The sequence below is a fragment of the Urocampus carinirostris genome, chromosome 17, assembly GCF_059441175.1.
Source record: "Urocampus carinirostris isolate Australia breed hairy pipefish chromosome 17, RoL_Ucar_1.0, whole genome shotgun sequence".
In the NCBI taxonomy this organism is placed as follows: domain Eukaryota; kingdom Metazoa; phylum Chordata; class Actinopteri; order Syngnathiformes; family Syngnathidae; genus Urocampus; species Urocampus carinirostris.
Window position 1 is genome coordinate 14,703,293 of NC_142365.1, and position 23,637 is coordinate 14,726,929.

General features: G+C 38.7%; 2 protein-coding genes across 5 annotated transcripts in view; both read left to right on the top strand.

Annotated features, from left to right (window-relative positions):
• The window catches only part of rbm27 (RNA binding motif protein 27), a 31,733-nt gene extending 29,226 nt beyond the window's left edge, over window positions 1-2,507 (top strand). For 3 of the 4 annotated variants that reach the window (XM_088320655.1, XM_088320657.1, XM_088320658.1), the window contains one exon: window positions 791-2,507. In XM_088320655.1, the coding sequence (XP_088176781.1) occupies window positions 791-886 (96 nt within the window). In that variant the 3' untranslated portion in view covers window positions 887-2,507. The remainder of the gene's footprint in view (window positions 1-790) is intronic. The other variant, XM_088320656.1, reaches the window with a different exon arrangement.
• A 3,384-nt stretch (window positions 2,508-5,891) lies between these two features.
• pou4f3 (POU class 4 homeobox 3) lies at window positions 5,892-14,898 on the top strand. The gene is made up of 3 exons (XM_088321192.1): window positions 5,892-5,999; window positions 10,346-10,675; window positions 13,471-14,898. The coding sequence occupies exons 1-3, from the start codon at window positions 5,916-5,918 to the stop codon at window positions 14,008-14,010; spliced, it is 954 nt and encodes a 317-aa protein (XP_088177318.1). The 5' UTR covers window positions 5,892-5,915; the 3' UTR covers window positions 14,011-14,898.
• The last annotated feature ends 8,739 nt before the right edge of the window (window positions 14,899-23,637 follow it).

Sequence of the window (23,637 nt, forward strand, 5' to 3'; positions counted from 1 at the left end):
CCCTAGCTCCTTCTTGCACTAACCTTTAACCCTACTCCTCACGCCCTGAAACACTGACCCTTAATCTTACCCTTAGTCTCCTCTAACACTAACCCTACTCCCAACCCCCTTTAACACTAACTTTTGACCTTACCCCTTCTAACACTAACCTTTAACCCTACTCTTAACACCCTAAAACACTGACCCTTTACCCTACATCTAGCCCTCTCTAACACTAACCCTTAATCCTACCCTTAGTCTCCTCTAACATTAACCCTCCTCCTGGCCCCCCCTGACAGGAACCCCTTACCCTACCCCTCGAACACTTATTCTTTACCCTACTTCCTTTCTTATACTTACCCTTAACCCTACCTAAATACTATATACCCTTGACCCTAGGAGTACAAAGACACCACAGTAAAAAGACCATTGAATATAGCACCAAAGCCCTACTTTAGTCCAAAGCATGGGTCGCCACTCACTGAACAATTGTAGCTGGATTTCTTTCTCTCCTCTCTTCATCTCTAGTTCTCTCGCTCTGTTATTGTCTCTCGTTTTCCTTTCTCTTTCTTTCTCTCCTTTTTTATTTGTCTTTGTCTTTCTTGCTCTCTTTCTTTTTCTTTCTTGCTCTTTTTCTTTCTCTCCCGCGACTTTTTTCTAATTGAGCTCAATTGATTTTGACGCCCCTGCTTTAAATCGATGCATCTATGTCCACCTCCAATTTGGGGAAAATTTGTTTGCTAACAGCTTCTTTGTTTTCATTTATAACAAATGTTTTAAAACATTTCTATCTATTCCCCCCCTCCACTAGAAGGAAGGTGGTTCCTTCCTGCCCGGCGAGGAGGAAGAAGAGGAAGAAGACGACGACGAAGAGGAGAAGAACGAAAGCAGATCGTGGAGGCGATAGGGGAGTCGTGACGGCGGACAGGCCCCGCCCACTTTCCTAACCCCGCCCCCACCCGGTTTCCTTTCGAGCAAAATTGACGTCTACTGTGAAAAGCTATTTTTATACATTACTGTATTTAAGATTGTTTTTTTCCCCCCGTCATTCTATGACCAGCGTTTTTCTTGGTATGGTTTGGCTACAGCGCCCCCCACACACCTCCGAGGTGTACTGCACCCACCAACAATTGGTAATTCTGTAAAAAAATATATGTAAAAACAACTTTATGACGATTTTCTTTGTCGGAAAGTTCCGTTCATCATTTCCTGTAAATAGTTTTTTGCGTTGTGACTTCTGCTTTCGAAAAACAAATGTTTAATATCCATAAACTGATGTTTGAATGTGAAAAATCAAATCCTTAATTTTTAGAATGGATATATATATAAATATATATAAATGGAGAAAATAATTGAATTTTTTGCGCCTTACTGACGTCAACCCTGGACGGATTTTCTTTTTTTTTTCGTATTTTAGATTTGATAATAATGGTTGTTGTGTAAATTTTGTATATTTGCTTAAGAAAAATAATCTTACTGTTTTTTTATTTTATTTTGAAAAACCAATGTACTTTGTTCTCATAACATCAGCTTACATTTTTGGGTTGGTTTTTACAAAATAAACAATTGTACTGTGTTTTCCTAGCATCACGTTTTTTGGGGGGGGGTTTTGAAAAAATGCTCCCTGAACTCATAACGTCGGAGTATGTGTTTTCTATTTTTTTAGTTTTAAAATTGGAAAAAAAACCATTAACTCTGTTCATAACATCATACTTTTTTGTTTTTATTAATAAAACGAATTGACTCCTCATAAAGTACTTTATCAACATCAGAGTTTGTATTTTTAAGAAGACAAAAACAATCTATTCCGTTTTTAATTTTTTTTTTCTTAAAACAAAGTGATTGTTTTATTTTGAAATACCATAATCTCACAACATTAGATCTTTTGGTTTTTAGTTTAATTTTGGGGAAAAAAACGTACTGTTTTTATAACAGACTGTTTATTTTGAAAAACCAACCTACTCTTCTCATAACATCAGATGGGTTTTTCTCCGAAAAACAACGTACTCTTTTCTCATAACTGACTATTCATTTTTGTTGTTTTATTTTGAAAAACCAACCAACTAGACGGTTTACATTTCCGAATTCTTTTCCGATGAACACCAACCAAAATAATATTTATTGAGCTTTGCCTGCATGTGAATACATCCCGGCACCTCAAACATGTTTTCTCTTTCCGGTCCTCGGTCGGACATCGTAACTTACTAGGTTCTTGTAAATTCCGCTTCCTTTTTTGTATTTGTGTGTTTAGTGAAGGAGAAAAACAAAAATGATGGGATTTGTTACCGTTTCTATTTTTCTTGTCCTTGAGTTTGTACAAAAAGAAAACTGTTTTCTAATTTCAAAGCATGTTTGCTTTTGCTAATAAAGAAAAAGGAATGGGCTGCTTGCGGGAGAAAAGGAAAACAAAACATCTGGCAAAAAAAAAAATTGATATTGGGGGAAAAAAAAGACCAAAAAATATTTTGACAATTTTAATGAGAAAAGAAAAAGCGAAGCAAAAGCATTCCATGAAATGTCATCTTAAACTGCTGTCTCGTCTCCTTTTTTTTGCACCTCACTTTTAGAAAAAAAATCGTGAAGAACTAAAATTGTATTTAAAAAAAAAAAAGCATTCATATTAACATAGTTTTAAATTCCGGACCCCACCCTTATCCTCTCTAACCCTCAAGACCCCCCACCTCCATCAAAAACCCTACCCTGTAGACTAGCATTCATTTATTTAAATAATAAAAGTTCTGTACTTAATAAACTTTTTTTTTTTTTTTTTTACAAATAACCACATCCTGTCGAAGTATAGTTTTAAAAACAATACTGCAATATTGTATGAATTAAGGACACGATTAGCTTTACATAATGCTTCCCCGCCATCATGTGGAAATTATGTAAAACTGCATTTACCTTCCGGTTCCTTCCTACAGTAAACCATGTATTTTTCCACTATCAAACATTTCTGGAAAAAGTACCAGGGAGGTCCAAATACCCTCATGTGGCTCCAGAACAAGCTTAGCATGTGGAGAAGTCCAACTTTGTCAGCGATAGAAAGCATCTCCCTCTGTCTTGCAGAGCGTGTTTTTGACATGATGTCATTTAGAGAAACTTGAAATTGAAAATGACGCCCAGACAGAGAAGCAGAAAGGGGGCAGGGCAACTGTTTAGCCAATCAGAATGCAGAGTGTCGTGATAACCGAAAACCGTGATAAGTAAACCGCGAAAGAGCAAGGGATCACTGTACAACCCTCAGTGAAATGATCCCACACATGTGTATTTTCTCCAAATATTGACTTCAACGTAAAAGAGTAGGAAGTAGTACCAGATCACTCCTTTTCCATCTTAAAAATAGATAAAAACTGGATGACAGTCTCCAAACAATGAAGCCTGAATAATGAATGAGCCGCTCGCCCGCCATGTTGCCTGCTGCATTATTGACCACCTGAAAAAAGAAGAAGACGAGAGCAGCGAGATTGGATCGTCTCGTTCGTTGGCAAATCTTTTTTGTTGCCCATTTTCAAGGTAACTCGGGGAAAAACACTACAAAAGTATCGGTATATTTGAGAACGACGACATTCTGTCCCAACAATTACCACTAGAGGGAGCCATTTCCAATTAAAGATCGAGTTCAGTATAGAATCGTCAAATCCTGGAAAAATAGAAAAAAATATGAATAAAATCTTACATGAAAAAGTGTTATTAGATAAATCACAACATTTAAGTTATGTTTTGGAATGTAATACTTTTTTGTTGTTCCTTTATTTTTTGGGAGAAAAATGTGTGTATAAATGTGTTATTTTTCTTGAAGTTGTATTCTGTATTTCACTAAATAAAATAAATAAACAGAAGTCGGTGATAATTTGATGTGTTAACTTTACAATATCACAGCTAAAGTACAAAATAAACAGATTTTTAAAAATCCCTCTGTACACTGTCAATGGCACTGAATGATTTACAAACGAGGTGCAGACTTATGCAATGTTTATGCTCGGGAAGAAATTATATAAAATCTTTCAAAATAGAAAATACCGTCAATGGACCATTTCCCAAGGGTGTGTAGACTTATGCAATGTCTTGTTCGGTAAATACCTATGAAAAATGTAAATGGTAATCTAGGCAGAAGTTAAAATCGATAAAATAAAAAATGTCTGAAAATGGACGTAAAATACCGTCACTGGTACTGAACCATTTTCTAAGGGTGTGTAGACTTATGCAATGTCTCGCTCTGTAAATACTTATAAAGAATGTAAATGGAAATCTAGACAGAAGTTAAAATAAATCAGATAAAAAAAGTCTCAAAATGGACGTAAAATACTGGTATTGAACGATTTCTTAAGGGTGTGCAGACTTTTGCAATGTCTTGCTTGGTAAATTACTACTAACTAACTAAATCAAAGTGGTATTCTTTTAAAAAAATTAAAATAAAAGAACGACAGAAAAATTATCTAAAAAAGAGTCTCAAAATGGATTCAAAATGCAGTGAATGCCCAAGAAACATTTAAAAAGGGTGTGCAGACTTTTGCAAATTAAAAAGAAATCAAACAAAAATTTATCAAAATAGACCTTTATTGCCATCTGTGGCACTGAACCATTTCCTGAGGGTGTGAAGACTTTTGCAATGTGTTTGTTTGCTAAATTACCTTGAAAAATAATGAAAGTAGTAATTTCATAAATGAATCCAAATAAAAGTACAGAAAAATATCAGATTTTTTTTTTTAAAGAAAAAGTTGGACGTTAAACACCGTCAATGGCACTGAACAAATTTGTAAGGGTGTGCAGACTTTCGCTATATACAAGTGGGTAGGAGGAGGAGGAGTACAGGAAATTGATTCAGGACTTTGTCCAATGGAGCGATGCAAACCACCTGCACCTGAACACCACCAAGACCAGGGAGATGGTGGTGGACTTCAGGAGAACTAGAACTCACCCGGTTCCTGTAACCATCAAAGGAGAAGGTGTAGAATTTGTCCAGACCTACAAATACCTGGGTGCGCAGCTGGACAATAAACTGGACTGGACTGCCAACACAGAAGCTCTATGTAGGAAAGGTCAAAGCCGACTTTACCTCCTCAGAAGGTTGGTGTCCTTCAACATCTACAAAAAGCTCCTGAAAATATTCTATGAGACTGTTGTGGCAAGTGCCCTCTTCTATGCGGCAGCGTGTTGGGGAGGCAGCGTCAAGAAGGATGCCTCTCGTCTTAATAAACTGGTGAGGAAAGCGAGCTCTGTTGTGGGCACAGAGCTGGACAGCCTGACAACAGTAGCTGAGGGACGGGCACTGGAAAAGCTGCGGTCAATCATGGACAATTCATCACATCCACTACACAGCATTGTCTCCAGACAGAAGAACAGCTTCAGCGACAGACTGCTGTCACAGTCTTGTACCACGGACAGACTGAGGAGATCTTTTCTTCCTCATGCCATGAGGCTCTTTAACTCCACATGACGGTAAAGGCCCACATTAAACCCCCCCCCCCCCCCCCCCCCACATTGCATATTACCGTATTTTTATTGCAGTGTGTATTCTGTGAAGCACTATCTAGATACTCTATATAACACGTCACATTGGGTATTTGTGTATTGTATTCTTTTTGCTTCATTATTCTCTCTCTCTCTCTCTCTCTCCCTCTCTCTCTCTCTCTCTCTCTCTCTCTCTCTCTCTCTCTCTCTCTCTCTCTCTCTCTCTCTCTCTATCTATCTTTCTATCTATCTATCTATCTATCTATCTATGAAACTTTTGAGCTGGATGGCGTACTTATTGTAACTATAGCTGGGAAAGTGCAAGAGGAGATGGAGGGGGTAGGGTTGCGAGGGGGCGTGTCATGAAGAGAAGGGGGGTTAAGCTTGCGAGGGGGCGGGGCATTGAGGGAGGAGAGGGGGCGGGGTTTTCAAAAGAGACGCTCTCAGTCCGGAGTTGGACGATCTTCGGGAAGGACGCGAGGAAGATGATGATGATGACGGTGGACGGCAAGCAGCACTTGGGGCTCCTCCACGAGGGCCTGCGGAGGGGGGGCCCCCAGGGGCCCCAGGTAGGTCGGGTTCACCATTGGGAAGGGCCCGGGGTAATCGAATGTGTACAGTAATCCCTCACTGTATCCCACTTTACTTTTCGGATTTTTTTTTGTGTGCGTTGTGTTCTGCATTCGGACTGACTCAACAGTCGCCCGCCTCTTTTCTGCCTGTGTCTGCCTGTGCGTCAAAAACGTTGCGGTTTATGTACACGTACGTAAAACAACTTGAAAAACCTACACGACGTACGACAAAATCCTTTTCAATTTCAAGTTTCTCTAAAAGCCAGGGTGGAACTTCTCAACATGCTAAAGGAAAGTCGAAAGCATTTTGTTTTCTCCTACCAGCTAAAACGGATGTAAGCTCACGAAGAAGTGTTTTACTTAAATATGTCACGTAAATTTGAGCTATAAATTAAAAATTATAGAGAAATAAGACGTATTCTAGGTTCCCCTCGTCACTTTCTAGAAGTAAATAGACTTACACTATTGTTGACTTGACAGTTTCACATCAATTCCGTTTCCCTCCATGTTGAAGAATCATTAATGCAACGCTCTAAGTTTCTAAAAGTGCTTAGTCGATAATAAAGCAAATATATTTAGTATTAATTCAGGCAGATGTAAAGTTCATAAACTGTATTTTTGCGAACATATTGGCACATGCATCGAGTCACTGTCATGTATTGTTGCAGTTTTCACCATCTAGAGAAGGAAATTAAAGCCTAGATGACAGAACCCCCGTGGTTATGGTCCTTCACAGATAGATAGATAGATAGATAGATAGATAGATAGATAGATAGATAGATAGATAGATAGATAGATAGATAGATAGATAGATAGATAGATAGATAGATAGATAGATAGATAGATAGATAGATAGATAGATAGATAGATAGATAGATAGATAGATAGATAGATAGATACTTTATTCATCCCTGTAGGGAAATTCAAACTTCCAGCAGTATCCTTGTGTTGAAAAATAAAATAATAATAAAATAAAATAAATAGAATACAGAAATACCCAATATAACGTGTTGATATAGAGTATTTGAATAGTGCTACATAAAATACACACTGTAACAAAAATAGGGTAATATGCAAATGTGGGGTGGGGTTTAATGTGGGCTTTTACTCCCCCGGGTGGAGTTAAAGTGCCTCATGGCATGAGGAAGAAATGATCTCCTCAGTCTGTCCATGGAACAAGACTGTGACTTCTTTGGTGGTTTAACTCGGTGTCATATCCATGACACTGTAGTAAAAAGTTGTTAAACTTTCAACATGGATGGAGATGCATTGGACATGCAACCATCAAGTTTGCAATGGTGTGAGTTTTTGTTTACTTCGAGATCGCCGGAAACGAAAGCAATGCAGGAAACCTGGTTGTGGTGTTATTTTGCAATATTTTTAAACTCAAAGCACAAATAAACAAAACATATTTATGTAGAACACTTCTTAATGAACTCACATCAATAATTGGCCTTGTACTATATACAATGGTCTTAATTTGTTCCAGGATCGTGCTCGTAGCTCGAGTTCCCGCTTGTGTTTGCGGGAGGAGCGAAGGTGCTAGTCAGGGACCAGGAACGGAGACGGGACCCCAAGGTTGGGTAGAGTTACTTTAACTGGATTACTTTTAATTACTTTTGGATTACTCCAATACCAAATATGCTCATAAAAGACAAAAGAAACTAAATATGAATAAAATTATGACTCACAACACGTGGTAAGCTTTCTTTCCTGGCTTTGATCTCTTTGATCTCCGGCAAAACCAACATAAAATGCGACAGAAACAAAATGAAAATAAATCCAAACATCTTGCCAACAATATTTTTGCCGTTCTATGTATTCCGGTACTCCCCAAGCCTGCACAAAATTTAGTAATTGTATTCGTATTTACTTTCTTTTGTCTTTTATTAGCATATTTGGTATTGGAGTAATCCAAAAGTAATTGAAAGTAATCCAGTTAAAGTAACCCTACCCAACCCTGCGGGACCCAATTGGTTTCGTTTACTCAGCTTTATTCAGAAGGAGGAAAGGACTTGCACCCATGATCTGATGATCGTCGGTCACAGGTAGCAGATAGCTGGGAACGCGGAAGTGGCACTTCCGTGTCGAGCGAAGGCAGTGTCGAGAGCGAGAAAAAACAGGTCGATGGCCGGGACGGAGGAGCAAAAACATAAATAAGTCCAGAAAAGAGGTCGGCAACGGGAATCAGACGGAAAACAGGGCAGGATAGAATCAGGAGTCACAAAAGCTTGCCTAGCGTGTAGCGTAGGTTTGCAGACGATCTGACGAATATTGTCAGTAAGGCGGGGGTTTAAAAAGAGTCCAACAGCCAATCAGGGTCCAAGGCTGTTGGCGGCAACGAAGCAGACTCAGTTGCCCCGCATTAGTAATCGCGACAAGTGCACGATTTTTTGATGATACGCAGCCATTTAATGTATACTTGAAATTAAATTCACTAACTCCAAATGAATGTAAACCCTGGATTTCCAACACTATCATTTTCTGAAAGTCTTTTGAAAGGAAACTTATTTGTCTCTGCCTCCCCTTCAAAATGTTGCTGAAATGCATAAAGGAAGGCCACTTTTTTAAAAAGACAGCAAGTTCCTCCTACTTAGCCAGCACCTCTCCAATCTCCTATGTCGTAAGACAGCTTCTCTAGTTCGTCCTCTTTTCCTCTTTTTTTTTTGCAACAGGAATATTTCCTCCCTCGGAAGTGCAAAGCGCTGCATAAATTATTCTGCGGCTTTGTGATCGGCACTCGCTGCTTCCTGGTTGTATTCTTTGGCTTGGTCACTCATACTAACACCGCACTTGTGTTTTTCTACTATTTGTCGCTGTATTTCATCATTCTCCTTTCATTCTGAGACACCTTACTATTTTCCTTTCCGGAACTCATGGCTAAGGTCACAAAAAGTAGAAAAAAAGAGGAGATGCTATAAAGAAATGCGATCAAAACAAACTTTCTGCGGAATACCTTAAACTTAATACTCTACACCAATATTTCTCAACCTTTTTTGAGACGAGGCACAAAAAAAATCTTGAGGCACACTCTCTGTCGAAAATGTTACGATATTAATTCAATTTTTTTTTAATTTTAAAGCTAAAACGATCATGTCGCCTCAATTGACAGTGTAATATTTTTATCATTATTTGTGGTCACTGTGGATCTGGAGGTTATACAGGTTATTTATTTTGGTTAATCATATTACAGTAATTTTGGATTTTACTATATTTCTAACTTTTATAAGTTTAACTACATATTTTAATTTATTTTTCTAAAAAAATAATAATATAAAAATAATACTTAATGAGCAAAAAGATCTGCCAGTACGACTTTTTATTTTACTATATAAACTTTTTCTGTTTTTTAAAAAAAGAAGAAAATACCAATCCAAATGAGTACAATTGAAAGCAACATTTTTACACTGATTAACAGTATTATTTCTATTGGAGTACAATCCTGAACAGCTTCATCAAACAAAATAAATTATTAATAACATTTCCCTGTCTACCTCATAATTAATATATAAAGGGTAAAAGAATAAGAAACTGCTGCCGGGTGGATGAATGTTAAAGGTTTTTGGCTGATGACTGAAATAAAAGGAAATATACTGAACAATGGCATGTTTTTTTTATGGAAATTTCCTGCGGCACAGTAGACAAGGTCTCCCGGCACACTAATGTGCCCCGGTGTACTGGTTGAAAAACACTGCTCTACTGGTATAACCAAGGGCGCGGAATCAGGTACTTACCAGCTCAGTAGCCTAGATGGTAGTGTGCCCGCTTTGAGACTGGGAGGTCGCTGGTTCGCGCCTCGACCGAGACATACCTAATTGGTATAATGGCGGCGCCCTCTGTTGGCTGCGGCTGCATCGACTCGCTACAACGGGTCAGGTGTATCGACATTTCGTTCTGTGTACATTGTTACAAAGAATGACAATACAAGGGAAATTATTATTATTATTATTATTATTGATGGCGGGAAGCACATGTTCAAACTGGACCGAGCTGTCTAGCAGTCTCTAGTGGTAGCCTCTGGGACTGCTTGTGAAGTGTATTTTCCTTCGTAAAACAAGCAAGAATTTTGTTAAGAAATGTTGTGTATCAAAGTTTTTCTTGTATAAAGAGTTACCCGTGTATTTAACACAGAAAATTATTTCTGACAGAAAAGCAATTGCCTTGTAGGCCACTATAACTAACCTTGCAATACAGTTTCTACATCGTAGATTTTGACTATCATTGCTCCTTTTTGGAAAAAGGAGGGATTACTGTAAACATGATTTGATATGATTTTGTTAGTTCTCCATTTTAATTTAAAATTACTGTCGACACAATGACCCACCCTCCCCCTCCTCTCCTAGTTGACGGCCAATATATTAGGTGGCGTTACCGAGGAGAGCCTGCTAGCGCTGCAGGCGGCAGCTGACGGCATCTTAGCGTCGCAAGCTAAGCGGGAACCCGGCATAAGCGGCGGCGGGGTCCTTTCGCCCTCACCCCACCACCACGGATTCCAACTAGGACCCCCACTGGAAGCTGGAGATCTTTTGGAGCACTTGTCTACCAGCCTGGGGATGGGTGCAGCAGAATCTGGAGCGCCCTATCTTCACCAGCCTCGTCGCCACCACCACCTGCAAAGCATGGGGCAGCTGCACCAGGCCATGGCTGCCATGGTGTCGCCGCACCCTAGCGAGGTGGGTCTAGTTCCTTCTTAATTATCCGGTTTAAAAGTAACTCAGGAAAAAAAAATGCTACAAAAGTGTCCATATGTTTACTGTAAGTGCAATGACATTTGGCTCTAACAATTTATGAAAGTACATTTAAAAAAAATCTCCATAAATTCTTAACATTGGATTTGTTATAACTTGCACTTACCACATTAATCAGCTTGCACACCCCGACGGAGCTTTTATCGTCTCCGGCAACTTTAATCGGGCATGTTTAAGGACTGTAATTCCCAAATCCATTCAACACGTGGACTGAGCAATTAGGGAAAAAACACTGGACCGTGTGTACAGTAAGATCAAACATCTAGTTGGATCCGCCCATCTCTGTCTGTCCCTCACCCCCTCATACACCCCCCCCTCCGGAGGAAACAAAGCCTATACAACAAAGACAGTTAAAACATCTTCTTTGTTCCTTTATCTCTTTGTTTTCCTTATCCTCAACCGTAAAATGTGGAACTGGAGTGCCACGTCCAATTTCGTTGTCACAATATATCCCATGTTGTAACAATGACAATAAAGGTATATTCTATTCTATTCTATTCTATTCTATTCTATTCTATTCTAATATGGAAAAGTTAAATCCTGGAAAAGAAGGGGGGGAATAAATAAATGATGTAATACACGAATCAAATCTGACATTTAAAAGTTTTTTAGCTAATAATATCATGACTGTGAAGTTACAATTTGAATTTTATTATGTTTTGTATTACCTAAATTTTTAGTACCAAATGTGCATATAAGTTTGTTATTTTTCTTAAAGTTGTATAAAGCAGTGGTCAGCAACCTTTTTGAACCTGAGAGCTATTTTTTCATACTGATTAGTGTAAAAGGCTGCTGGTTTTAATTGCAGTTCTAAAATAGCAGTATATTTTATTACTAAGTTGTTACTGTATTATTATAAGATTGTAATTTTTAAAAGCAAGGTAAAAATAAGGAGAATCAACCAGAAAAACATTGTTTTTAAGGACACTGATCATGTCAATGATTTCTCTCGCAAGTAGGAAATTACTATGACCTACCTTCAGAATCCGTCCGCAGGCTGTTAAAGCGCTCTTCGGGGGTTATTTGGTGCCCACGGGTACCATGTTGGAGACCCCTGGTGTTTCACTAAATAAAAAGTATAAACGAAAGTAGGTTATAATTTGATGTGTTCAGTTTTGAATTATCACAAGTAAAAAAAACAAAAACGGAATCAGCACCATGGACAGCTCATACGTCTTTTTTCGGGGAGCACTACAAATTATATTTGAACCTTAAAAAGATAGTTTTATACATCCATAATTTGTGTTTTATGTATTTTCGAGTGAAATCTGTTATGTAATATAAAATTCTCAGACAAAAGCTTCTTTTTTTACGAACAAAACATTTTGTCATGCTTGGTCAATTCCTGTAAAATAATCAGCTGATTTTTTTTTGTGTTCGTTACGGAATTTAAAAAAAAATGTTAAACGAAATCCCAAAATGAACGTAAAACGGCAACAATTTCCTAAAGGTGTGCAGACTTTTGCAATGTTTTTGCTTGGGAAATTAGAAAAAGAAAACCAAAGTGGTAATCCTGTAATAGAATGACAATAAAAGAATATTTGGAATAAAACAATTATGAAAATGTCCCCAGGCGGCAAGGCGAGGGAGTGGTTAGCGTGTCCGAGGTACAGTTCTGAGGTCATGAGATCAAATCCAGCTACCAGCCTTCCTGTGCGGCGTTTGCCCGAAGATAGTTGGGATGGGCTCCAGGACCCCCGCGATCCTGCTGAAGATAGATAAAAATCTTCCCAAAATAAACCTTAAATGCCGTGAATGCCACTAAGCCAAGGGTGTTTCAGACTTTTGCAATGTTTTTGTATACAAAGCCTGCCAAAAAACTGAATTATGCTGTAAATTTTAGTAAAATGTTTTTCAAAAATCTTAATACATCCCCTAAATAGTCCTTAAACACAGTCGATGGCATTGGTCGATTTCCTAATTGTGCAGACCTTTGCACCGTTTTTGTTTAGAAACCCCGAAAAATCTGAGTTTTGCAGTAGTAAAAAATCTCTAAAAAATGATTTAGTACTTCTCAAAATGTTGTCAGTGACACAGAACCCATTTTTAAGGGTGTGCAGACTTTTGCAATGTTTCTGTTTACAAATCCCAATAAATCAGAACTTTGATTAAATGTTTTGTAAAAAAATCTCTAAAAAGATAATTTAAAGGTTCTCAAATTGGACATCAAATTTCGTCAATGGCACTGAACCATTTTCTAATTGTGTGCAGACTTATGCAATGTTTTTGTTTATCAACTCTGAGAAATCTGAATCATGCTTGAATGTTTTGTAAAAAATCTCTAAAGTATGATTTATACATTTTCAAAATAGACCTCAAAATGCCGTCAATGGCACTGGACCATTTTCTAAGGGTGTGCGGACTTTTGCAATGTCTTTGTTTATCAACTCCGAGAAATCTGAATCTTCCTTTAATGCTTTGTAAAAAAACTCTCTAAAATATGATTGATAAATTCTTGAAATAGACCTGAAAATGCTGTCAATGGCACTGAACCATTTTCTAAGGGTGTGCGGACTTTTGCAATGTCTTTGTTTATCAACTCCGAGAAATCTGAATCTTGCTTGAATGTTTTGCAAAAATTCTCTAAAATACTCTCAAAATAGACCTCAATATACCCTCAATGACACTGAACCATTTTCTAAGGGTGTGCAGACTTTTGCAATATTTTTGTATACAAACACATAGAAACCTGAACAGTAATTCACCCCCGCCACCTGCAGAGCTCGGGGCAGCTGCACCAGGCCATGGCGTCGCCAACCCCGGGGGAGGTGGAATCGGACCCCCGTCAACTGGAAGCTTTCGCCGAGCGCTTCAAGCAGCGTCGCGTGAAACTGGGGGTCACCCAAGCCGACGTGGGGTCCGCCCTGGCCGAGCTGAAGATCCCCGGCGTGGGCTCGCTGAGCCAGAGCACAATCTGCCGCTTCGAGTCGCTCACGCTTTCCCACAACAACATGATGGCGCTCAAACCCGTCTTGCAAACCTGGTTGCAGGAGGCCGAGGCGGCTCGACGGCAGGGGGGCGAACCCCCCGTTGCCACCCAGGTCCCGGGGGCCGAGGACCCCGGGCGGCGCCGGCGCACCTCCATCACTGCCCCCGAGAAGCGCTCCCTGGAGGCCTACTTCGCCATCCAGCCCCGGCCGTCCTCGGAGAAGATCGCCGCCATTGCCGAGAAGCTGGAGCTGAAAAGGAACGTGGTCCGGGTCTGGTTCTGCAACCAGCGCCAGAAGCAGAAGCGAATGAAATTCTCGGCCGGGCACTGATTCTGGCAGGGGCCGGTCTAGAGACGATGGACTCTGGAATAAACCGACGCGGCAACTCTTCTAATCTTAAGAATTAACACTGACTTCTTTTGCACTCTATCGGGAGCGTTCTCAAACTTTTGGGGTCGGGGCAGAATCCTTCCCATGATTACTAGGTCTCGTTTTTTTCTGGATACAAAATCTATATCCAGTAATCCCTCGGTTATCGCGGTTAATGGGGACCAAAACCAACCGCGAAAAGTGAAAATCTGCGAAGTTTAAATTTTAATTTTTTTTAAAATTATTCTATTTTATTATTATTATTTTTTAGACCCGGTTAATGGGGACCAAGACTACCCGCGAAAAGTAAAAATCTGCGGAGTAGCAACACCCCTTCAAAAATGCTTAAAAAAAAAACAACATATTATTTTTGATTTTTTTTTTTTACATTTTATTATTATTATTTTTTAGACCCGATTAATGGGGACCAAAACAACCCGCGAAAAGTGAAAATCTGCGAGGTAGCGACGCCCCTTCAAAAATGCTTAAAAAATAAAACAGAAACAAAAAATGTTTTTTTAATTTTATTTTATTATTATTACTTTTAGACCCGCGAAGCTCTGAACCCGCGAACGTGGAACCGCGAAGTAGCAAGTCCCACTGTATATGTATACATATTTATACAGTGCTGTTCAAAACAATAGCAGTGCAATGTGATTTACCAGAAAGTCTCAGGTTTTAGTATATTTATTATTTTTACATGCCAGAAGAGTTACCAGTAGGTGAAGTAGATTCTCAGAAAACAAAAAAAAAACAGCATTCACAATAGGCATGCTCTGAAAGCCGTGCAATTGGGCAAATTGTCACAAGCCAGAAACGGAGACAGGACCCAGTAGCGTTCATTTACTCAGTTTTTCACAGTTTTAAAGAGGGAGACCAGGGCTTGCTTCCACGATCTGAGGATCGACGGACACGGGTAGCAGGTGGCTGGAAACGCGGAAGTGGCACTTCCGTGTCGAGCGAGGATGATCGTAGATTTGCAGGAATACTAGTCGTAAGACAGGACGGGAGAGCAAGGGCGTTATCGAGTCCGGAAATGAGGTCGGCAACAGGTGTCAGGCAGGTAGCGGGGCAAAACAGGTCGGATGTCAGGATGGCAGAACAGGGCAGAATCGGATCCGGAAACAGGTCGGCAACGGGTATCAGGCAGAGGAAAACAGGGCAGGAAAAATGTCTGAAAGTTTGAGCTTCCCTAGCTGGGAACATCGGTTCGCAACGATCTGACGGCGTTCTCTTGAAAGCCGGGGGTTTAAAAAGAGTCTCTCAGCCATTTAGCTCTCAGGGCCGTTGGCGCCAATTAGGCAGTCACGGGTGCCTTGAATCGGCAATCATGACAAAAATAGTTCAAAGGGTTGTGTTAAAAAAAAGCAGTGTGCCAACAAATCTCTGAGTTCATCAAATTTGGGGAACAAAAAAGACAAAAACAGGTGTGAATCAGGTGTGAATCGGGTGGTGCCTATTTAAGGATGATTAAGCCAGCACGGCGGCGCTGTGCTTAGCGCGTGTTCAAATCCAGTTTGAGTTTGTATGTTCTCCCCGTGCACTCCGGTTTCCTCCCACATTCCAAAGACATGCATTTCAGGTGGATTGGCCTGTCCAAATTGTCCCTAGGTGTGAATGAGCGAGCGAGTTGTCTGTCCCTGTGTGCCCTGCGATTGGCTGGCAACCAGTTCAGGGTGTCCCCTGCCCACTGCCCGATGATTGCTGGAATGGGCTCCGGCACCCCCGCGACCCTACTGAGGATAAGCGGTGCGGCTAATGAGATGAGATGAGATAAGCCAGCACAGGTAGAACATGCTTTGAGGAATATGGGTCGTTCAAGATATTACTCCAAAGAACGGTGTTCTTTGATTAAAAGGTTGATTGGAGAGGGAAGAAACAATTAAAAGGTGCAAAAAATGGGTGCCTGTTCAGCTACATTGATCGTCGATGCCTCAAAATGGGAAAAAACAGAAACACGTGGAAGAAAACGTAAGACAACTATTGAAATGGACCGGAAGATCAAACACAGTCTGCAGTTACCTGTAAGTGCCGTGACGGTGAGAAGAAGTCTGTGTGAAGCAAATTTATCTTCAAGAATTCTTCGCAAAGTCCCTCTTAAAAAAAGGCATGTGCAGAAGCGGTTACAATTCACCTAAGAACACATCAACTGGCCTATTGTGGACTGATGAAAGTATAAATGCCCTTTTTGGGTCCAGGGGACACAGACCGTGTAGCATGGTGGTGCAAGTATCATGTTCCAGGCATGTTTCTCCTACTCTGGTGTTGGGCTCATTTATCAAATACCAGGGATCATGGATCAGTTTGTGTATTTCTAAATACTTGAAAAGGTTATGTTTCCTTATGCTAAAGAGGACATCCTCTTGAAATGTTTCAACAAGAGAATGGCCCCAAACACACCACTGTTGTTAGCAATCATGGCGTGAAATGACAACTGAAAGGTGCCACGATTTGGTTAACTCTGCCAAACAGATGTAAAGCGGTTATAAAAAAACTCTTTATGCAATTAAGCATTATGATTGCTAAACCCTACCTTACTTTTGGGAAATACAAAATAGTTTTGAGTTTGTACAGTCAACAGCAGACACTGATATTTTTTTTTGAACACACCCTTTTTAACTATCTGTCCAATTGCACAGCCCCTATAATGAATGCTGGGTCTTGGTTGTTTTCTGAGAATCTACTCCACCTACTGGGAACATTTTTGCCATGTAACAATCAAAATTATACTAAAACCTATATATTTATATCTATATATGACTTTGTATAATACCAAGAGAAGCTTAAAATCACATATTAGGCTAACGGGGAGCCAATGCAGGTTAGCTAAAATCGGGATCATGTGATCAAACTTTCTTGTCTTCGTTAAAAGCCTCGCTGCAGCATTTTGTACTGAAGACTCTTGATTTTGGACTTCGGGGGACCGGAGAGTAGTGCATTACAGTAGTCGAGACGGGAAGTAACAAACGCGTGAATTATAATCTCTGCATCCGACTGACACAGCCCCTCAGTTTGAGAACCCGCCCTCACCCATTTTTTTCTTTTCGAAGCTCAACAATCATGTAAATACACCAAGACACTTTACCTCCACTTCAGGGAAACAAAGTCACTTTAGTAACAATTTCATTGTGAAATTTACAATCACTGACCTCACTTTTGTGTGCAAACGAACTACTATTTATTTTAAAAATATTTTTCAAACACTGCACCTTCCATTCATCGAAATTTTGAAACTATTTGGTTTTAATTAAAAAAAGAACGTTTTGGAAAATGGGATATTTATTTCTTTATTTTCATTCACGCGATGACTTACCAATAAAGTTTATTTATTATTTCTTTTAGTTATAAAAGATCCTGATAATCAGGGTTGGGTAGGGTTACTTTAACTGGATTACTTTCAATGACTTTTGGATGACTCCAATACCAAATATGCTAATAAAAGACAAAAGAAAATAAATATGAATAAAATGATGACTCACAACACGTGGTAAGCTTTCTCTCCTGGCTTTGATCTCTTTGATCTCCGGCAAAACTAACACAAAATGCGACAGAAACCAAATGAAAATAAATCCAAACAGCTTGCCAACATCATTGCCGTTCCATGTATTCCGTTACTCCCCCAAGCCTGCACAAAATTTAGTCATTTTATTCATATTTAGTTTCTTTTGTCTTTTATTAGCATATTTGGTATTGGAGTAATCCAAAAGTAATTGAAAGTAATCCAGTTAAAGTAACCCTACACAACCCTGCTGATAATCAATATATATGTATACAATCCAAGCGTCTCCCTTTGAAAATAATGTGTTTATATTTTTTAAATATTATTTTGAATGGAGTGGAAAACAAATAGGGGAACAAGGGGCGGGGGCTTCACTGGTTGACTCATTCAGTGCCAAAATGTGTGTAAACATTTTCCGAAGCATTGTCCCTGAACGTAAAAATATATTAAAAAAAAAAAAAACTATTTCAAAGGGTTTGGCACAGGTCATCAGTAAGTATCAAGCCCCTGGGAATGATTTCAGTCCGATAAATCACGGCAGGAGTGGCTTTGATCAGATCTTTGTCCACACATCGAGGAAGCCCCTGCTTCCTAATTTTCCTTCCTGTATCCAGCGATTGAGAGTGTTTAGGCCACCCCTGAGTAGTCGTAGTGAAGCAGCAAGGTGAGAGTAGAGAATACATGGATAAGTACAGTTAACTCTTCAACAGCTGTTTCTTTTGTATGACCAGGTCCCTTCGTCATCGTAGGGGCAGAGAGGGATAACGTTTCGTGCGCGTCCGCAGGAAAACGATCGCCATGGTGACCGGAATTGTGTGATCAATTCATCGTAAACATTGTGTGCTGAAACGTGCAATTGCAGATAATTGAATCTATTTCTAAAACTTTTGGGGTCCAGAGGAAATGTTTTCAAGAACCCCACGTCAACTTTTTGCCAGGGGCCCAAAATGTTATTGAATGTAATCATTTAAATACTCAAGTTATTAATCAATGCACGAGTATGAACACAAATAAGGGGCGGGGCTTGCATGGAAGGTTAAACAGGGTCTGTGCCTTGTAAATAATGGATTGGACGCTTGATATGAGAAGAGGCGGGGCTTTGAAGAGGAGCTGGAGTTGGTGACATGAGGGGGCGAGGGGTTGCCTGCAGGGGATGGGGGAGCTTAAATAATTGATAGGGAAGCTTGTCATGACACTAGCTCGACTTCAAATGTTTGTTTTTGGGGGAGGGGCTCGGAAATTCCTACAGATATTGTAACTGATATATGAATCTTAGATTTATCGGGTGCAGTGTGGGGGACGTGGGGGTTCGTTATTTTTTTCCTAATATTTCATACTTTTGTATATTTTCAAACTATTTAGTATTTTTTTCATACTTTGGGTATACTTTCAGTATAGTTTAGGACTTTTTCATACTTTTTTTTAACTTTACAAAACGGTTTCATACTTGACAGTACTTTTTGCATATTTTCAGTACTGTTTCATATTATTTGGTACTTTTTTTTATTGTCATTCTATTCGGCACTTTGACATATTTTTCAGTACTTTATGTATATTTTCGGTACTTTTTCTTACTATTTAGGACTTATTCGTACTTTTCAGTACTTTATGTATATTTTCAGTACTTTTTCCTAATATTCAGGACTTTTTCATACTTTTCAGTACTTTATGTATATTTTCAGTACCTTTTCATACTATTAAGGACTTTTTCATACTTATCAGTACTTGATGTATATTTTCGGTACTTTTTCCTACTATTTAGGATTTTTCATACTTTTCAGCACTTGATGTATATTTTCTGTACTTTTTTCCTAATATTCAGGACTTTTTCATACTTTTCAGTACTTTATGTATATTTTCAGTACCTTTTCCTACTTTTTAGTACTTTTTCATACTATTAAGGACTTTTCATACTTTTCAGAACTTTATGTATATTTTCAGTACAATTTCTACTGTTAAGAACTTTTTCATACTATTTCGGACGCTTTCATATTTTGTAGTACTTAATGTATATTTTCATTACTTTTTCCTACTATTTAGGACTTGTTCATACTTTTCAGATCGTTGTGTATATTTTCAGTACCTTTTCCTACTGTTTAGTACTTTTTCATACTATTAAGGACTTTTCATACCTTTTAGTACTTTATGTATATTTTCGGTACTTTTTCCTACTATTTAGGACTTTTTCATACTTTTCGGTACTTGATGTATGTATTCAGTACCTTTTCCTAATATTCAGGACTTTATCATACTTTTCAGTACTTTATGTATATTTTCAGTACCTTTTCCTACTTTTTAGTACTTTTTCATACTATTAAGGACTTTTCATACTTTTCAGTACTTGATGTATATTTTCATTACTTTTTCCTACTATTTAGGACTTTTTCATACTTTTTGGTACTTGATGTGTATTTTCAGTACTTTTTCCTAATATTCAGGACTTTTTCATACTTTTCAGTACTTTATGTATATTTTCAGTACCTTTTCCAACTTCTTAGTACTTTTTCATACTAATAAGGACTTTTCATACTTTTCAGGACTTTATGTATATTTTCAGTACAATTTCTACTGTTTAGAACTTTTTCATACTATTTCGGACTCTTTCATATTTTTGTAGTACTTAATGTATATTTTCATTACTTTTTCCTACTATTTAGGACTTGTTCATACTTTTCAGTACTTGATGTATATTTCAGTACATTTTCTACTATTCAGAACTGTTTTCATACCAGTAAGGACTTTTCATACTTTTATGTATATTTTCAGTACTTTTTCCTACTATTCAGAACTATTTCATTCTATTTAGGACTTTTTCATACTTTTCAGAACTTTATATATATTTTCAGTACATTTTATACGGTTGAACTTTTTCATACTATTGTATACTTTTTCTGTATTTTTATACATTCTATTAATTTTCAATACATTTTAATACTTTATACTTTTCAGTACGTTTTCATACATTCTTTTTCAAAATATTTTCTACTTTTATAACTTTAATTCTTTACAATACATTTTTTATATTTTCATACTTTTCAGTACTTTATGTATATTTTCAGGACTTTTTCCTACTATTTAGGACTTTTTCGTAATATTTAGGACTTCATACTTTTCAGTACATACTCATACAACTTTGTACTTTTTTCTGTATTTTCATATATTCCATTATTTTTCAATACATTTGAATACTTTATACTTTTCTATGCTTTTTCGTACTTAAAAAAATGTTTTTATGTTTCTATTCTTCACAATACTTTTTGTATAGTTTCAGACTTTTTAGAACTTTTTCGTACCATTTAGTACTTTTTCAGCTTTTTTTTCATACTTTTCAATACACTTTTGACTTTTCATGTTTTTCTTTTTTTTAGGATTTCTTTAATGCTATTTGTGCTTTTTTAATACTTTTCACGGCTTCTCTCTACCTTTTTCATAATATTTCACTGGTTTTATTATCTTTTCAGGCTTTTTCAGCATTTTTTTGTAATTCTTTCCCACTTTACCTTCCTTTTTTATATATATTTTTTTGCTTTTTCCTGCATGTGGCCCCTGAGAAATAATGACTTTGACCCGCTGTATTTGCTAAGGCCACAATTATAAAAAAATACAAATATAAAGAAATAAAAGCAACAAAAGTGTAGGGAATAGGACGCCCTTCATGAATAATTGATCGTAGCCAGTAGCAAGAAATAAGAATGGAGGAGAGAGCTACCTCGTTGTCCTCCATCAGTCATCTCCTATCATCGTCACGGTAACGGAAGCCAAGGACGGGATGAAAGATCTGCCGGGGGAAAAAAACAAAAACAAGAAAAAAATGATCCCCTTCCAAAAGTTTTGCCCGGACGGATCATAAAATGGCCTCTGATTGGATGATGTTTTTTTTTAAGGGGACAAAAATTTAAATTATAGATGTGATTAATAATTAAAAAGGTAAATAAAAATGTGGGCTGAAGAAAAGTTCAATTTGCATAATTGAAGCACTAAAATGTTCTATTCAATCCCCTTCTATTTGATAGTATCCATTTTTTTTCAATTTAATTTCACTTTTTATGTCTAAATATATTTAATTCAGGGCAGCACGGCGGCGCAGTGGTTAGCGCTTGTGCGGCACAGTTCATGTCATGGGAACCTGTCGTGGGTTCAAATCCAGCTCCAGACTTCCTGTGTGGAGTTTGTATGTTCTCCCCGTGCTTGCGTGGGTTTCCTCCGGGCACTCCGGTTTCCTCCCACGTTCCAAAAACATGCATTTCAGGTGAATTGGCCGGTCCAGATTGTCCCTAGGTGTGAATGAGCGAATGAGTTGTCTGTCCCTGTGTGCCCTGCGATTGGCTGGCAACCAGTTCAGGGTGTCCCCTGCCCACTGCCCGGAGATGGCTGGGATGGGCTCCAGCCCCCCCCCCGCGACCCTAATGAGGATAAGCGGTACGGCTAATGAGATGAGATGAGATATTTAATTCAATTTCGATTCCCATGTATATACATATCAAGTCAAGTCAAGTCAAATTTATTTATATAGCCCTTAATCACAAAAATGTCTCAAAGGACTGCACAGGATTACAGTTACAAAATTACACAATTACCTGATCTTAAACCAGCATGCGGGCAAGGAAAAACTCAAAAACCTCAGTGTGAGGAGAAAAGAGAAACCTTGAGAAAGGACCTCACATGTGGTAATCCCCCTTCCAGGATTGACCAGGGTGAGTTACAATTAGCATTACTGTACACATAATAGTAAACATAAGGTAAGATGTTGAAAATGTCCGGAAAGTGCATGACATCAACGACGCCCCCGGCCTGCAAACCAGTCCAGAAAGTCTATGACGGCCACGACGCTGCCTCCCGTCTCTGCCAGCTGGTAAATGCAGGGGTTGACATGCTGCAGGTCAGACGCCGGTCCGCTGACCCATCCCAAATCATCCTTCTCCTTCGTATCAGCCAGGCAGGCGTCGGAAAAAGACAGGACAAAACAAAATATGAGGTGGGCATCAATCATATGCTTTGGAATAGAAGTGTGTCTTAAGCCTCGATTTAAAAACTTCCGTTGAGGTTGCAGATCTTATCTCCAGAGGCAGGGCGTTCCATAACACGGATGGAGAACGCTCTCGAGCCCGCAGACTTCTTGGCTCTCGGAGTCACAAGTAGACCGGCATTTTCCGAGCGCAGACTCCGTGCAGGAACATAGGGGGAAATCAAATCGGAGAGATAAGAGGGTGCAAGCCCATGCAAACATTTATATGTTAATAAGAGAACCTTAAAGTCACATCTTAAGTGGACTGGGAGCCAGTGCAAGTTGGCCAATACAGGAGTAATATGCTCAAACTTTTTGGTCTTAGTCAAGAGTCTAGCTGCCGCATTCTGAACCAGCTGCAAACTTTTAATGCTAGACATCGGGAGACCAGAAAGCAATACATTACAGTAATCAAGCCGAGAAGTAATAAACGCATGAATTAAAATCTCTGCATCTGATTGGGACAGCATCGAACGAATCTTCGCAATATTACGGAGGTGGTAGAAAGCTATTCTAGTAACATTTTTCACGTGTAACTGAAACGACAGATTAGGATCAAATATAACACCTAGATTTTTGACCGAGTCACTATGGGTGATATTACATTTGTCTAGGTTCAGGGTAGTGTTTGAAAACAACTGACGACAGTGAGCTGGACCAATAATCAACATTTCAGTTTTTTCTGGGTTAAGGCGTAAAAAATTATTTGACATCCATCTTTGAATCTCAGTAAGGCAAGCCTCCAGATTTCTAAAACTTAAATGTCCATTTTTTTCCAGTGGCACATACAGTTGAGTGTCATCTGCATAGCAATGGAAACTAATATTATACTTGCGGATAATGTCACCAAGCGGGATCATATAAATACTAAAAAGAAGGGGGCCAAGTACAGAGCCTTGAGGAACACCACAAGGGACATTAGATTGTTAAGAGGTCAGATTGCCATAGTTAACACATTGCATCCTGTCTGACAGGTAGGACCTAAACCACGAGAGTACAGTTCCTGAGATACCAATGCGTTCTAGACGAACCAATAATATGTTGTGGTCGACCGTATCAAAAGCAGCGCTGAGATCCAGCAGCA

Excerpts from the sequence above, each read along its gene's own strand:
- pou4f3 (XM_088321192.1), top strand. The coding sequence starts at position 5,916 with ATGATGATGATGACGGTGGACGGCAAGCAGCACTTGGGGCTCCTCCAC. Across the intron at positions 6,000-10,345 it reads GGGGCCCCCAGGGGCCCCAG|TTGACGGCCAATATATTAGG; the intron begins GTAGGTCGGGTT and ends CTCCTCTCCTAG. Across the intron at positions 10,676-13,470 it reads TGTCGCCGCACCCTAGCGAG|AGCTCGGGGCAGCTGCACCA; the intron begins GTGGGTCTAGTT and ends CGCCACCTGCAG.